Genomic DNA, 18,109 nt, shown 5'->3' with positions numbered 1-18,109 from the left:
TATCATGCCTCTTCTCAAGACAATTTGTTCTTGTTGATTATGATGAAGAACTTGAGAAGACATATCGTTGCTTAAACGAAAAGGACGCTAAGATCACACAGTTGTGGGAACAACTTTGGGCTGCGTCACTGAAGTGGACTGCATTAGAGTTAGCTCTCCAAGTGAAGGGATTTCATTGGACTTCTGTATGCACGGCTCTCCAACTTCAACAATCCACTAAATCTGTGTAGACTGGGTACATACCTTGTGTGGGGCACTTGGGTGAGATTATTGTTTCTCTACCTTTGTACATTGGATTATGAGTTAGTGGATTGGACGCTTCTGTGATCGTCCCCCAGATGTAGATACACATTGTATCGAACTGCGTAAACATCTTGTGTGTTGTTTCTTTTGATGTCTGCCTTAGTTCTCTTTCTGCAATCAAATCAGCTATCTATCTAACTAACTGATATAATCGTTGATTATGTCAGTCTAATCCATCAGTCATTTAATCCCATTAATATCCTTAAATTGAGGAAATGCAAAAATACAAGGGCAATGAGGTAGCTGCAATTGGAACAAGTGGGACGAAAGAAGACGGAGCAATGAGTTAATACCATCTTAGGTTCTCCGAGTATAGTTGTTTTACCACGTCTAGTCCTAAACTTTCGAATTGACTATTTGTTGTCCTTCGAATTTCAAATTTAACCAATCGTGGTCCAAGTTAACTACCCCTAGTCCTTCAACTTTCAAAATTTAACCACACGTGGTCCTCTGTCTCAATTACTCACGGAGCAATGGATTACTCCATATGAATATAGGCATTACCTAGTGCGGGAGGATCCATCAAATCCCCACGAGTCTTGCACGTGACGTCAATGTGGCCCCATATCAATAGGCCATGCTTATTAGGTGAACTATGATCTAAAGGACATTATTTTTATACATAAAGTACATTATTTTTATGTATAAAGTAAATTATTTTTATATGTAATGTTCAATATTTGAATGTATGCAAAATAGTATGAAAGCAAATTGAACATTCATTCTTTTTATGCATTAAGTTTACTATTTGTATGGATATGGTTTATTATTTGAGGATGTACATACTGATTGAAGTTCTAGGTTCATTTTTGTGGTACATGATGTTCTTTGTTTGTTGAATATTTTATTTCATTGTAGAGTATGGCTGGACGTACTTATTCGGCACACCCTTTTACCTTTACTTAAAAATAAGATATTTAGCAAATCTATGTTCACTATTTATATATATAATATTCATTACTTGTATACATGAAGTTCACTATTTGTGTGAATGTTTTTTTATGCATGATCCACAGTAAAATTGTCATCAATAGGTTACCACATTTAACAATATACATGATACACCAACCACAATCCGCATTACAAGATAAACCACTGATAAATGTTTATTTTTTAATGTATTAAAAATAAACATTCAAAAAGATGAACATTTAATACACTATGTGTGTGTGTGAGAGAGAGAGAGAGAAAGAGGGAGAGAGAGAGAGAGAGAGAGAGAGAGAGAGAGAGAGAGATCCACCATGCAATATGGATAGAGTCGTCGAAAGGGTCTCGCGGGGCAGGACGGGTCAAAACACACCAAAGACCGTCCTCGTAGCTGGACGGGCTAAAAAGCCCGCCTCTTAGCAGGCTTGGAATGTGGCCGCCCCGCCCCGCCATGCCAAAGCCCGCTGGCGGGGCGGGCTATCCCGCCAATCAATTTTTCACTGTGTTAATTTTGTTTTTATTTTTAAATCACTGTACAATATCCTTAAAAACAAAAATCACTATACAGATGTACAGTACACTAACACAGTAACACTACCTAGTATTGTATTCATATAAATCTATAATCCTATAAGTGATAACACACTAACACAATTACACAAATCAAAATAACATGTATTAAATACTAAATATATATACAAAATATATATGTATTAGCAGGTCACGGGCTAAACCCGTGACCCACCCCGTCTGGACCCATGACCCAGGCGGGACGGGCTAAAAAGCCCGCCTCCTGGCGGATCAAAATTTGAAGAACCCGTCCGCTACCTACGGCGGTACGGGACCGGTCGACCCAGCGGGTAAAACCCTTTTTTGACGGCTCTAAATATGGATCATGATACACAATATATTTACTTTTGACAAGTTTTGCAAATAAATCAAACACTATTAATTGATATTACACATCATTACTATAATTTCAAATAATTATAAGTTCAATCCATCGAAAAGGAGTGGTTGACTGGGATGGATTGAGGAAATATTCTCTGTATATATTAAATTGATTGAGAATGATATACTACTCATTATATACACGTAGAATAGCACAAAAGTAGAGAACTATCCTAAGACTAGGTTGAATGAACCTGAAACTCTAACTGCCTAATACACCCCCGTCAGGTGGAAGGCGGACAAGGGACAACGCCAAGCTTGAAACGAAGGTCATTGAACTGGGAGGTAGAAAGATATTTGGTGAAGATAATCGTTAGCTGATCGTGAGTAGATACAAAGTTCACCTTAAGAGCACCAGATCGACCTTATCACTGACGAAGTGATAGTCCACTTCCGCATGTTTAGTCCTCGTGTGAAAAACTGGGTTTGAACAAAGATAGGTCGCACCTGGGTTGTCACACCAAAGCACCAGAGTGGTGGTGCCGTCCAAACCAAGATCAGGGAGAAGAGACTGAACCCAGGCCACCTCTGCTGAGACATCTGCGAGGGCCTTGTACTCAGCTTCAGTGGAGGAACGGGCTAAGGTCCGTTGTTTTCTAGAGCACCATGAAATTAAATTGGGACCAAGAAACACCGCATATCCGGCAGTGGACTTTCGATCCAGCTAGCAACCAGCCCAATCGGAGTCTGAAAAGGCGTGAACCATGGGAGATGCTAAACCTATGAGTCTAAGGCCCAAGTGTAGAGAGCCTTTGACATATCGCAAGACGCGTTTTAGTGGAGCCCAATTATCCTACTTAGGGCTATGCATGAACTGGCACAAGCGGTTGATAGCAAACGACAAGTCTGGCTGAGTGATAGTAAATACATTAGGGAGCCAACGATTTGACAATAAACCGTGAGATCATCCATGGGCGATGATTCTTCTGAACTATTTTATGTAGCCGAGGTCATTGGCGTAGCAAGAGGTTTGCAAGAGTCCATCCCTGCTTTGTGGAGAAGTTCAGTCATATAACGTTGTTGGGATAAGAGCACGGCATCAGTGATGTAGAGGGCTTCAATGCCGAGGAAGAATCGAGGCTGGCCAAGGTTTCATATTTAAACACAGAAGAGAGTTGAGTGAGTATGGAGTCCACCTGTGAGGCATCATTCCCTAGCAAAAGAATGTTGTCCACATACACTAAAATGTAGAGGCGGAATAGGCCAGAATCATAAATGAATAGAGACACGTAGGTTTTCGACGAACGAAAACCAACATGGACCAAGAAATTATGTAGCCTTGTGAACCAAGCACGAGGGGCCTGTTTGAGGCCATATAATGACCGTTGAAGTTTGCAGACATGGTCGGGGTAGCTAGGCTAGCATAGCCAGGGGGTTGCTACATGAAGATATCCTCAGTAATGTGTCCATTTAAGAACGCATTATGGACATCTAGTTGCTTCATGATCCACTTTTCCAAGACAACAAAGGCTAATAAGAGCTGAATTGTAGACGGTTTAACAACTGGGCTATACGTCTCTAAATAATCAATGCCTGGAACTTGGTTGAACCCTATGGCAACCAGATGGGCTTTGTACCGCTCGATGGAGCCATCGGATTTACGTTTGATGCGATACACCCATTTGCAACCTATTACATTCATTGTATTATTAAAAGGGACTAATTTCCACGTCTGGTTTTGCAGAAGCGCATTGAACTCCGCATCCATAGTGCTACGCTAGTTCGGGCACTTAACGGCTTGAGAATGGCACGTCGGTTCATCGTCGTCCACCGAGGCTATCATGACATGTGGAGGACGCCGTTGCTAGTGCGTGTTTGTGCGGAGCTTGCATGCCATGAGTCCGTGTTGGGAATCGTTTCCTCCTTGTGCGGGTTGTTGCAGTCAAAGAAGTGGACGGCTGGAAGGATGAGGTCGCTGCTTCAACCGACAACGTCTACATGGAGTGCATGAGCGCAACAGTGCATCTAGTTGGGGAGATCACATGTGGCTGTGGTGTAACCGGCGGACGCGGTGCATCAAGTGAGGCGGCTGTTGTAGAATCTGAGCACACACCCATGGCAATGGGGAGGTGCTCTCGGAGTAGCTCCCGGTTTGTTCTACGCCCAATTGGAAAGGAAACACCTCCTCATTAAACCTGACGTAACGAGCAATGTAGATCATTCCCGGAGTCCTGTCCAGGCACCTGTAACCACTAGATGAATCGAGGTAGCCCAAGAACACGCAAGACACAGAGCGGAACTCCATTTTATGTTTGTTATAGGGTCTCAGACATGGAAAACATTCACACCCAAACACACGTAGCAAATTGCAGTTTGGTGACTTGTTAAAAAGACGTGAGTACGGACTGTGGTTTTGTATGACTGGGGTTGGTATACGATTTATTAAGAAAACTATCAACTCGAATGCAAACGACCAATATTTATGCGGAACATGACTCTGGGCTAACAGAGTCAAGCAAGTTTCCACGACATGACGATTCTTACGTTCAACTAGGTCATTTTGTTCATGTGTGTGTGTGGACATGAATGTCTGTGCAAAATACCTGCGGCGGTGAACACTGAGTGTAATTTGCAGTATTCACCTCCCAGGTCTGACTGGATGCTTTTAATGGGACATGAGAAATATTTTTCAACTAAGAGACGAAAATGAGTAAAAATTGAATAAACATCGATTTTATTTTTCATTGGGTAGTACCAAGTGTACCTCGAATAATTGTCAACAAACAAAACAAAGTATTTAAAGCCGTCAATGGACGTGACCGATGAAGGTCCCCAGATATCGGTGTAAATTAATTCAAGAACAGACTTGGTAGAATGACTAATTTGCGACAAGGGGAAGTGTGTAGACTTCTCCATTTGACACGCAGTATAAACATTATTCATAGGATGAAACATAATTATCATACTTCAAGATCATAAATTTTAATCTTGTCAATATCATCTTAATTGAGCGTTACACAAAGGCTTCCAAGTTACCCAAAAATAATTATAGGTTCAAGATATTCATCACTTAATTATGTAATGAATTAAATTCATGGAGCTTATCTTAGTGGTTAGCTACACTCCTTTCTATAGCATCTCGCATGGCATCACTACTATTAGATGTGCTTAAAATTAGGCACATTTATTAGTTTGTTGGCCACTTACATTGGTATCATTATTTATACTAGAAAAAAAAAATTGTTGAATTTATTAAATTTATATTCATAAATCTACAATTAATTTTCACTTATCTAAAAATAATGTGAAATCCCATATCAAATAAACCTATACTAAGAATCTTTTTTTTTTTAAAGTTAATTCCGAATTTAGTCTTATGACTATCACTTATTTTTAATTTTAATCTACCATTAATTAGCTTTTCCATGTGAGATTCATTAACATTAAAAGATCTAACGGTTGGAAAATAAAAAGAAGAAAAAAAAACACACTGATATTTTTGTAAATATTACAAACTTTATCAGGGAACTTAGAAAATTTGATAGTGCATTCATGGAAAACTAATAGTGCATTCTTAGTTATATATCCACAAATGAGTTAATACCATCTAGTGTCATCCGAGTATAGTGGTTTTGCATTGTCACGTTTAGTCATAAACTTTCAAATTGATCACCCGTGGTCCTTCGACTTTCAAATTATTACCATATGTGGTCTAAGTTAGCCAACCATGGCCCTTCCGGGAGGACCACGACTGGTCAAATTTTGAAAGTTGAAGGACCATGGGTGGCAAACTTGGACCACTGATGGTAACCATTTGAAAGTCGAGGGACCATAGGTGAGTTAATTTGAAAATTTAGGACTATACGTGGTAAAACCACCATATTCGGAAGACCCCATATGACATTAACTCATACACGAATGTACTATAAAGCTTTTTCAAGTATACAAAGAAATTTGAAGTAATTACATTACAAATATATATGTCATCACGTATTTTTCTTATTTTTTAATTTAATCATTAGATTTCCCAAGATAAACAAATACAATTTGTTAACAATTCTCAAATGAGACACTCTTTTTTCATTTCAATTTGAGGAGCTCGTGCTATGGGAGACAAGACATATGGTGATGTCTAGGTCAATATATCCATATCATGGCTCCTAACTCATGTGTTTCTTGTAGATGCATTGCATTATTTTTTTGCCACACAAAGGACCCCATGCCAGCATATTGGAGCTTCTGTACAATTGTGCAACTTGACCACTACATACATGTTAGAGATAGAGATGGAGAGATAGCGAGATAGAGAGAAAAAGTGTGTGCAGGTTTCATATATCATACATAGCCTCCCATCATTAATGTGTGATGATTCTCATTTCTCACAATGCAATGCTACAAACATAACTTTAAAAAATAAAATAAAAATACATGTCAACTTGTGAACTAAATAACACAATTTCATCTTATCCTACTCTATATATTATAGAGGTGTAAAACATGTGGGTTTGGACCGGCCCAGTCCAACACATCATTGGTCCGCTTATTTTTTGGACTGGACCGGTCCAATCTGATTATATTTTGGACTGGACTTGGCCCAAAACGAAAATTAAAATTAAATTCCGGTCCATAGCCCAAAAAATATAAAAACTTATATATTAATACATTTAAATTATGTTTTTCTTTCTAAATTAGCTTTACATATTTACATATTTATTTTCAACTATTTAATTTAAGAATTATTACAAAAATAGAAGACATGAATGTTGCATTGTTATTGCACTATATAATGTTATTGTTGCATGTAAAATACTTACATATTATATTTAATTAAATGCTAGTGTTGCATTGCTGCATTTATATAAATAATGAATTATAGAGTAATAGAGAGTTAGAGACTAGAGACCTTATTAATGTTAATTATGGTAAATTAATATAAAAAAAATAAAAAAAAAAAAAAAAAAAGAGTGAATGTTATTATATATATGAGTAAATACCTAAAATGGTCCCTCGACTATAGCAAAATTCACAAATTGGTCCTCAACTTTCAATTTCACCCAATTAAGTCCTTAACTTTGTAATTTTAACACAATTTGGTCCTCTGTCTATTTGACCGTTTGTTGACTGTGATTTTTGAGGATATATATGTAATTTACTAATTTCATGGTCCATCGTCAATTTTTTAAGGTTCCGGTTGCATTTCCAGACCGCACTGTTACATTTGAATCCACTGTCGAAAGCAATCTACCAAACCCGATCACCTTTCTTCATCCTCCCTTTGGATTCAATGTAGTTGAATTCGCACCAGAGTGAAGAAGAAGACGTGTTTCCGAACCGGTGCAACGTCATCCTGGAGGCCTCCACGTGCTCCGACGAGAGCTGAAGGTTCTTCTGGAGATCGTCGATCACGGTCAACAAATGGTCAATTAGATGAAGGACCAAATCGTGTCAAAATTACAAAGTTAAGGACTTAATTGGGTGAAATTGAAAGTTAAGGACCAATTTGTAAATTTAGCTATAGTCGAGGGACCATTTTAGGTATTTACTATATATATATATATATATATATATATATATATATATATATATATATATATATATATATATATATATATGTGTGTGTGTGTGTGTGTGTGTGTGTGTGTGTGTGTGTGTGTGTGTGTGTGTGTGTGTGTGTGTGTGTGTGTGTGTGAGAGAGAGAGAGAGAGAGAATTATTGAAGTAAATTAAAATATACCATTACACTTTAAGGGTCTGTTTGGAAACCCGGAAAATGACTTCTGAAAAATGAGTCATTTTCCTTTTCTGTGTTTGGCTGCACAATGGAAAACTGTCTTTTGGTGTTTGGTTCATTTTCCAGAAAATTATGGAAAATTGTCTTTTGGTGTTTGGTTCATTTTCCAGAAAATGAACAAAATGACATACTAAAACATTTTAATTATTATATACCGAATATGACAATTTGAAATCACAATTACATGTTAGAAACAACATACATGCATAAATAATCAAGTCTTGAAAATTAAAATTCACAAATTAAGCAAAAGCATTTTATTATATAATCAGTACAAAAAAAAAAAATTTAAAAAATAACAGCAACATGATTTGACATAAAAAATCAAAAAAAAAAACAAAAATTACATCTGGTTTCGGAACTGGTTTTCCGCATCGGAAACCAGATCTGGTTTCCGATGCGGAAAACCAAGAAACCAGTGACTCACTGGTTTCCGATCGGAAACCAATGACTGCACTGGTTTCCCCCGCCGGAAACCAAACTGGTTTCCGGCTAGGGAAACCAGTGAAGAAGGTTGAAAAAAAAAAATCGAAAAGGGGAAGTCATTTTTTGGGAGAAGAAGGTTTGAGCGTGTGTTGATTGGAAGATGGAAAATGACTTCCGTCAAAAAAAAGGGAAGTCATTTTCCAGATTTTAGCCCTCATTTTCTATTGACTAACTAACATTTTCCTTTGAAAAAATTGTGCAGGCCAATGGGCCGGACCGGGTCGACCCAGTTCATGGACCAAAAATAAAGTCTGGCCATGTGCATAGTATAAAATGGGCTAGCCCTAGTCTGCGGCAATTTATATCCTACACCACGGCGCGCGTTGCACTATGCGCCCAGATGCAAAACGACGTCGTTTTAATTATTTTTTTTTTTTTGAAATTTCCCGCCCCAGTGAATGGCAGTAGTTTTTTCTTTAAAAAAAAACCCGCTGTTCAAGAATGTACATAATGTTATACTAGAATACACATAATGTTATACATGAATGTACATAATTATATAACAAAATATACATACTCTTTTTAAAAGATAATACACATAATCTAACATAATACATAATAAACATAAACTTTTAACATAATACACATCAACTCTTAACATAATACACACAAATTTTCTGATTCGGATGTACATAATTGTATAAAAAGAATGTACATAATTGTATAAAAAATACACGTAACTGTATGAACCAATACACATAACGTTGTGAACAAATACACATAACGTTGTGAACAAATACACATAATTTCAGCAACTTCCTACCGCGCCTCCCAACACTATCCCAAAACGACGTCGTTTTGGGAGGCGCGCAGCGCACAGTGCTATGTGCGCCGTGGTGTAGGATATAACGATTGCCTAGTCTGCCTATTATAACAAATGGATCAGACCAGATCGGCCTAAACGAGTCAAACCTGGATTGGACGTTATGTGTTAGAAAAATGAAATTCCTAGGGGAAGATAATATATTTTATGAGTTAGAATAATGAAATTTCTTAGGTAAGATAATGTATTTTATGTGTTAGAATAATGTATAATGTACTTTATGTGTTAGAATAATGTACTTTTATGTGTTTTTAAATCATGGTGCATGCAATAATGATTGATACTTAGTGCCCCATGCCTAATTTTGTAGAGGAATGTAATCGAGAGTTGTGATGACTACAAAGTTCGTGTGAGTTAAGTGCGTCGAGCAAAAGAGAATTATGAACTGTCTCGTGTGTCAAACTATAATACGCCGAAAAGAAAGGAAATAATTAAGGAGTTTGATTAGTAGAGAATTAATGCAATCAGTAGAATAATTAGGAACTCTTACCTTTAATAGTCAAGGTTTCCAGTCTGTGAAGATAGTTTTACATACAGTAGATAAAAATAAATTTTTTCAACCAAATATAACAAGATACTTATTGATGGCTCAAGCTCCCAAAAACCAATAGGGAAGGTGTAATTTTAATTCAACAAAACTTTGTCCAAAGGACCTTGAAAAAATTATCAGATTTGCTGCAAAGAGCATAACAACAGATCAGAGACAACACTAATCGCTACACCACTAAAGGCATATGCAAGGACAGTATAGTTAAGCTACTATCCCCCTAACTCCCTTAGATCTAAAGGCGTATGCAAGGATAATATAGTTAAGCTACCATCGTCTTCCTTGAGTCCTTGGATCTCCCGAGAAGCTTTCCGTTTAGAACGAGCTGTGTGCTTAGATTGAACTATCATGGGCAACCTGCATGCACGCTTTTCGTGGTATTGCAAGTGCCGGGTTGCTCTTAATCTGCAGTTTTTAGCAACGGTGTTGGGGAAGGTGATTGAGGTTGGGGCGTGTTGCTCGTGAGGCAAAACATGGCAGCGGGCAGTGGTAGCTGAAGATGGCTGCTGCCTTGTTTTCCCCTCCTTCCATGTCATAAATGAATGTAGTAGCTTGGGAGGAACCTGATGGAGGAAAAGATGCAGTGAGGATTTTGAATCTTTTGAAAATTCTGGCAACTGGGTTTGCAGTTCAACAATAGGTATTATTGTGGTTCTAATATCAAAATGAAGTGAAAGGTATGGTAGGAACTCACTTGGGAAACGAGGGAACATGTGGCAAATGGCAAAGAAGATGCTCCAAATGGAGACGACTTCCTGGGTTTGTTCCCATTCTGGTCGGTTTTGGCCTTGTCTTGATTTTCAACCGACCCAAAACTAAAAGAAGCGGCATCATCATCCCCCTCGTCCTCTTCTTCCTCTTCCTCTTCCTCCTCCCTTTCGGTTGTAGTTTTCTCGGATTGGTCAGTTGGTTTGGAGGGCGAGGTATCTTCTTCTTCCTCCTGGATACCCATCTCCGCCTTCCTCTCCTCCTCTTGCTGCACCAGCTTTAATGCCTCGTCCAAGTCTTCAATTGCTTCATTAAGAGCAAATTCAGCTTCCGCTAATTCAAGCTCCTTCTTTAGCAATGCCATCTTCATCTCACTAGCTTTCTTCTGCTCCTCCACCCATTTCTCCAGTTTGGTGAATATCGGTTTGCAAGCATTTTCTACAGACACAATAAAACGCTTCAAAAAGTGTTCTTGTTCCTCCTCGACATATGTTTCTCGTCCATAGAACTCATCGAGTCCCAGAGGAAGAAACTCGACATCATCTATGTTCTCATCATCTTCTCCATCTTTAACATCAGGTGCCCAAAATAATCGAATCCCGTGTTCCTCATCATCCACATAGTCAATAATCTTTCCAGTTGGCGTGTGCATGATGAGGGGATCTTCAGTATATATGAGTTTTGATGGATCTTCAGGATCAGGCTCTGGTTCCCTGTTGATCAGAATAAATTCCGGTTCTTCATCTGATGAAACGAGAATACCGGCATAAGAACTTGTGCAGAACAAATTGATATGAAGTATTTCAGTTGTTTCAATGCAGAGTAACATGTTGAATACTTGAATAAAAAAGAATCAAGCAAAAATAATCTGGGATTCATCAAATTGTCTTCGGTGTTACGGTGTTACCGTAGAATAGTGAACACTTTATATGCAAAATCAACTATCAATTACTGATCTTAACCCATTCACAAACTACAGAAAAATCTATGACAAGACCAGTTCCACGAACGAACTACTGCTACATTTCATGTTATAATTAACCCAAAATTTTCCATACATCAAATTTAGCGATAATGTTGATACGCAAAAGACTGAACCCACTAACAGATACAAAATGACTCCAACAGAGAAATACGCCCAAAACAATAATAAACCTTGTCCTGATACTAACCAACCCCGTTTTAAGCTGCAACAAATAATCTAATTAGATTAGAGGGGCAAAAGCTTTTACCGTTGGCCCACCAATATTCAAGCTCTGCAGGCATAGGTAATCTCAAAGGAGCTTTATAAAAAGAATTCAGCCACATTTCCCTTTCTTCATCCACCTCGTGCACATACATTTTCCAATAATCAGGAACCTGTATTAAAATTAAGTCACAGCAGATTTTTCTGGATGAGTATTATTCCTTTTCTAATTTTGCTTGTAATTTTAATAGCAATGTAATTAATTCAATAAAAAATTTCAACTCACTTCATAAAATTGGTTGATGAAGCCCGGTGCCATCCACACATCATCTTCTTCATAAAAATATGGGTGCTGAGGATCGCTGTAAGGTCCCCTATCTTCTCTTACCACTGAGGAAAAAGAAAAACTAAGTTCTGATCAGTATGACAGTACCAAACAAAATCCTTTCCCAACTATGTGTGATCAGCTGCGGGTATATAATACATAGCACAGTGAATATTTATTTCGTATACTGACAGTGACCTTTCAAGTCAATATAAGCCATGAGAGATTGGTAAATAGAGAAGAGCTTTGAGCGCTTAATTTGAAATACTATCCCTTCTAGTTTTTCAAAAAATAAGTTCTGTGCTTTTTATTTATTTATTTTTTCCACTAAAACTATATATTACATAAATGACACTTTATCCCTCCCTCATTATAGCCCAATCTATTTTCATGCATTCTTCACATAAAAAATCATCTCGATTCTAAGTTTAAAAAAAAAATGTTTTCAAAGGAAATAATAATACTTTCTTTTAAAGAATAAAATAAAAATATGTAGAACATATTGAGTGTATTTTTAAAGAATAAAGAACAAAAATCATATATACTAGTTATTTTAAAATTGAACATTATTAATTAAAAACTTACAAAAAATAGATTTTTTAAATAAACATGTTTTAAAAACTAGGATAAAACATACCAATTTATCAATGGATCACCGATTCTTTTTTCATGGGCAAAAATAAAATAAACATATACAATGACACCATTTTATGTCTTTTTACGTATATCAAGTTACTCAACTAATTTACCAAACAAATCTAAGAGACCACTTCTAGCCAAAGAAAAGAGTGAAACAATTACATAGGTGACAAGGCAGACACATATGAACAGTAAATGAAAGGGGGGAACAAGTATGTCACATACTTCCATCAGGTTTATTAGTGAACATACGGGCCTTAGCTGCTGCAACTTCTGCTATACCGGCATGCGTCTAAAATTAAATGTCATAGAAACAGTGTCACATATCTAAATAATCATTAACCACAGGCAAAGTTCTTCAACTTACCGCGCAAATTTCAAGATCACATCCATAAGTATCCAGGTCAAGAAATTCTCCGAAGTAGAATCGGCCCTGGATCAAAATGTGGAAGAGCTTATCTCATGTCTAGCATGTAATGTTCACAGATCAAATGTGCATGCTACGTGCAAGACCCATCACTAAATTAAATTGAAATGAGCACTTATGTATGCAAAAATAATTTTTTACTGAAGAAATTTGTGGGTTATAGTTCCACCACATAGAAGACTGGACACACTCTGCAATGATACCAAGAGATGAATAGATCAATTCATTTGATGTTTCCAGAAACATGTAGAGAGTGTCCTCTGAAGTCTAATTATTTTGAGATAAGAATTTAAGATGAACTCAAGAACTGTCATAACAGGTTCTCTAATGCACAGAAATTTGGCAGTATTAACCAAGTCCTATGTTGGCCTATGTTTTCAATTTTATATCCAATTTAATGACTCATCTAGAAAAGAAATGTGAAACTGTAATAAAATATTGAAACATGCTAAATATGAATCACTTACATATATTGTTCGTTCATTGACCTCATATACACCACAGCCATGCATTCTCCCATGCTTCCACTGACCAGAATAACGATAACGGCCCTTCTCTCTATCATGGAAGTATCATGATTGAAATAGATTAGCAAACCAATGATTAAAATTTAGATTTAAAATAGGCCTTTTTTTAACAAAAGTATGAGCTCTGGTTTTTCAACTCCAAGAACACATCTCCTCTACTCTGAAATCTAGGATACTACTGCAACTAGCAATTTGCACTGTGTAACAAAGGGTATTTTGTAATTTCGTCCTTCAATATACCACTAAAAATCTAATATAGGAAAGTATATATGTGACAAAATAAATCAAAATAGATGAAAATGAGAACATGTATTCAATTTGATCACATGAGCATAACTCTTGTACAACAAAATGCATTGCACAATAACTAGGGACTTTGCTAACTTTTGAAAAGAAAATTTTTAGAAGTTTAGGAGCAATAAGTCTGCAAGGAGTGGCATAACTTTCAAGAACCTAGCAAGGTTTTAGGAAAAGCATGTGTACCGAAGATTCCATGCTTATACATATTTGTTTTGAATATAGAACTTACGGTTTCTCTCCAAAATGCTTTATCCAGATCTTTTTGTCATAAAAAGGGATTTCACGTTTTCCTGCAGCAAATCTAACACTATCCGCAATATCCATTTCCAGCCATTCTCTGTCTTCTGGATCCATGGAATCTCTAGTTATTATTTTCCCTTTAGCTCGCATCTTCTTTTCAAGCCTGGTAAGCATATTAAACAACTGCACTCATAAAAAAATTTAATTCCGACAACTATCCAAAATATAACTGAATTTCAGGCAGTTATGATTAATTACATACTTGGATCCAGGAACGGGTTGCATATGAGGAATTTCTACTTCAACAACTCCATGTCCTTCCATTTCGTTATGAAGCCATTCACCTTCATACCTATAAGCAAATAAAAATAAAAATAAAAATAAAAAAATGCTCAGGCAATCCTAGAGGCCAATAAAATTAAAAGTAACTTTGTAAAGCTGAGTGCACTCTACACACTAGTATATACATTAATCTGGAACAATTATTCAAATATTATATATACAAACCTGACCAGTCCTTTCTCACCAACAAAAACACCTTTTCCATGAGCCTTGTCATCCCAAACAGTACCTTCATACCTTGAAAGAATAAAAATCAAAAGATTTTATATTTCACAAGGACATTGCATTTTCATTAAAACCTTTCCCTAGCTAAACTATGAATACATTTTCACACTTCACACAATTTGTAGAAGAACAAGTGCAGAATTCTTTAGCAGCAAACCACTCACACCTCCAGAAACATCATGATCACCGCATCATGACATTGGACAATAATAGCTACTAACTAGACACAATCAATTTCAGTTTTTAAGACACTGATGAGGCACCAAGAAAACAAGAAAAAGGTTTTCAATTCATATTGCTTACAAGCCCAAGGTAAACAGCAAACATTTAAAACAGTAACAATTTCCTACATCAAATGGAAACCATATTTGATATAACAAAACACAAACACAAAATTGAATAAGACACAAGAAAAATCAACCAAGAGACTTATCCAAGGAATGTAGAAGACCAAAAACCACAGCATGTAAAATGGCTCAAGCTAAATGTACAACATTATTAGTAAATATCATCTCTGCTTAGAAGTGATGAATCACTGATTCACTGTTCCATATAGGTTAGCACACAATCTTGTAGCAACTGATTTTTATGAGAATCAATGCATGTAGCCTAATATCATAAGCAAGATAATAGATTAAAAAATATCAGTAGATTTCAGGAAATCTTGCCCTCTTAAGAACAAAATCAATATAGTAAACTGAATAAGTAATATTTGGGTCTCATAAAAAGCTTAATACTATTAGTGCTGAGGTGGTTCAGTTAGTAATCAAAACCATCACCTTATGCTCCAACTTTTTAATTCTTCAATAGACTCCTGCTTTCTCCGGTCATTGTATCAAGGCTAAAATAATTTTGATTTTTAAACCAGAGAAACTTTAGCAGCATTACTATGAAGTTAAATTTGGCATTTAAAGTATTAAATTATTGTCTGCCATGTCCATTTGGATTGTAAGGAGAATATTTAGCAAGTATTTCAAGTTTGTCAACTCTTCAATTACTCTAAACTATTAATTCCTATCAATTCAAACAGCCAATGATTACACTGAACGATATCTCCATACTCAATCACTCTGGACATACAGACCAGTATGCCCTAGAGAGCTCAAACTCACTGAAGGAAGACCAAGTTTGAAATATAATCTCATGCTTGAACATGGGAATTCAACTCATAATGGCTGAAATTAAGCTTAAATGAAAGCTTGGACATAATTAAGGCCGGAAAACCATATTGCCCAAGAATAGTTAGCAATCACATTTGAATAGAACTAATATGAATATGAATAGTAGCAGGTAAATTGAAGTTCCTGTAACAAAACAGCGGCTCCAGCAAGCAAAATTGAAATGACAGACCAAAAACCAGCGAGTTTTAGAAAAATGAGCATTCAATGCTGCAAAGTTGAAACACTTACGAGCTACCATCTTCGAAAATGTAGCTGACCCATCTCATGAACTCCTCGATTTTATCGAGCTCTTCTATCACAGCCTTTGGGGTCGCAATCTCGTGGTGGTTATCAGGTACCACGGGGTACGGCTTCCGGTACGGCACGTAGAACGGGCCAAAGTAAGGGTCTCGACCCTCCCTCAACTCCCCCCTAATCATCTCTTCATCCTCGGCGTCGACCCAGCTCGGGTCCCACCCGGTTTTGCCCGACCCAATTGGAGGGTCCGCCCATAACTCCTTCACATCCTCCTCAGTCCATTTCTCCGGGTCCACTGGGAAATCGTACTCTTCCTCAATAGTAGGGCCTTCGTTTTCCTCCTCATCCAACTCTCTCCTTAGCTTCTTCTTCTTGAGCACACGCACGAACCTCCTGACAGTTTCCGCCCGGGTGGTTGAAGGATGTTCATATATCTCCTCTTCCTCTTCCTCGGAATCTGAATCTGTGGAGTAATTATTGGGCGCATTCTGGTCCTCCATTTTCTCGTCGTCGGCCATTGCAGCTTGCAGAATGAGCGGAGAACGAAGCGATTTGAAGGAGATAAGGTGGGCAGAGAACAACAAGTGCTCATATATATGACATGACATGTTTTTGAATGATAGTAACGATGATGGGCCACAATTTTATCCTATAAATTTAAAGGCCCATATTTGTTTTATGACGGGCCCAATCTCACTTTCCTGGCAAATTATATTATGCACCGCGGTGCATAATCGATTATGCACCGCGTGTCTTTTTTTTAAATGAAAATTAACAGTGTTTGTTTCCGCCGTTTCGCACCCTTTTGCAAAATGTAACTCTGTTATTCAGTGTCATTTTGTATACACTACAGTTTCAGTTGAACACAACTACAGTTTCATTTCGATATAACTATAGTTTCATTCGATATTTATAGACTCAAATATGTGAAAATGTTATTTAATTTTATTTTATATACACTATAATTTCATTAAAACACAACTACATGATCATTTTGATATAATTACAGCTTCATTGTACAATATACACTCAAATATGTGAAATGTTATTCAGTTTCAATTTATATACACTGCAGTTTCATTTCACTATAACTACAGTATCATTTTGATATAACTGCAGTGTCGGTTTGGATATACTGTAGTGTCAGTTGGTGTTTAATACACCAAACAAACGGACTCCGTTAACTCTAACAGCGGGCCGTTTCTTTACTTAAAGAAAGGGCGCCGTATATGGGCCGCAGTGCATAATCGATTATGCACCGCGGTCTATAATATAACAACTGCACTTTCCTCAGTCATTATTGCATGAACCATGGTCCACACAATTGTGTGGACCATAAATAAAAAGTACATCTTTAATATACTAAAAGTACATTATTCGAGGGTACATTATTTTAGTACTAAAATTATATTTTTTTATATATACTATCAAATAATATACCTTCAGTACACAAATAATGTACCTTTAGTATATTAAAAATGTACCCCATATTCATGGTCCACACAAGTTGTCCATACAATAATTTGCCCAGTTTTTTGGCAAATTATACCGTCAAATCCGTCAATCATTCTTCTAAAAGGTTGAATCCCAGCGAGACATTGAGACTCGATCTCTGATCATTCTTCTTAAATTTCACCCATGTAACCAACTGAGCTGCCTATATGGACATATACTGTCAATCATTATACCATGAATCATGGTTCACTTTGTGGCAATTTATCTCATGGACCATGGTCCACGTAGCATTATGAATCCTAAATTGAAAGAATAAGATATAGAATTAATACTTGTAAGGTACAAAATTTCACAACACAAAACACATAGCGTAGCATTATGGACCCAACTGGACTGAAAAGACGAGGTATAGAATTCATACTCGTAAGGTACAGAATTTCATAACACAAGACACAAAAAATTATAACACAAAACACATACACATATTATATATTTACTTATTTTTCAAATCTGATTTAGGTACATAATTTGTGTTTATAGGCACAGAATT

At 36.8% G+C, this 18,109-nt stretch overlaps 1 protein-coding gene across 1 annotated transcript; it reads right to left on the bottom strand.

The window, feature by feature from the left end:
- Positions 1-9,771: 9,771 nt before the first annotated feature.
- On the bottom strand, positions 9,772-16,675 carry LOC109158531 (protein TIC 100). Its single transcript, XM_019306444.1, has 11 exons — positions 16,096-16,675; positions 14,627-14,698; positions 14,382-14,471; positions 14,109-14,282; positions 13,520-13,610; positions 12,993-13,058; positions 12,851-12,917; positions 11,948-12,051; positions 11,708-11,834; positions 10,462-11,219; positions 9,772-10,330 (listed from the first exon to the last, which is right to left on the bottom strand). The coding sequence occupies exons 1-11, from the start codon at positions 16,620-16,622 to the stop codon at positions 9,980-9,982; spliced, it is 2,427 nt and encodes an 808-aa protein (XP_019161989.1). The 5' UTR covers positions 16,623-16,675; the 3' UTR covers positions 9,772-9,979.
- Positions 16,676-18,109: the final 1,434 nt, after the last annotated feature.

The sequence above is a fragment of the Ipomoea nil genome, unplaced genomic scaffold, assembly GCF_001879475.1.
Source record: "Ipomoea nil cultivar Tokyo-kokei standard unplaced genomic scaffold, Asagao_1.1 scaffold2821, whole genome shotgun sequence".
Taxonomy (NCBI): Eukaryota; Viridiplantae; Streptophyta; class Magnoliopsida; order Solanales; family Convolvulaceae; genus Ipomoea; species Ipomoea nil.
Note: the sequence above shows the minus strand (reverse complement) of the source record. Positions and strands in the feature narration are given on the sequence as shown.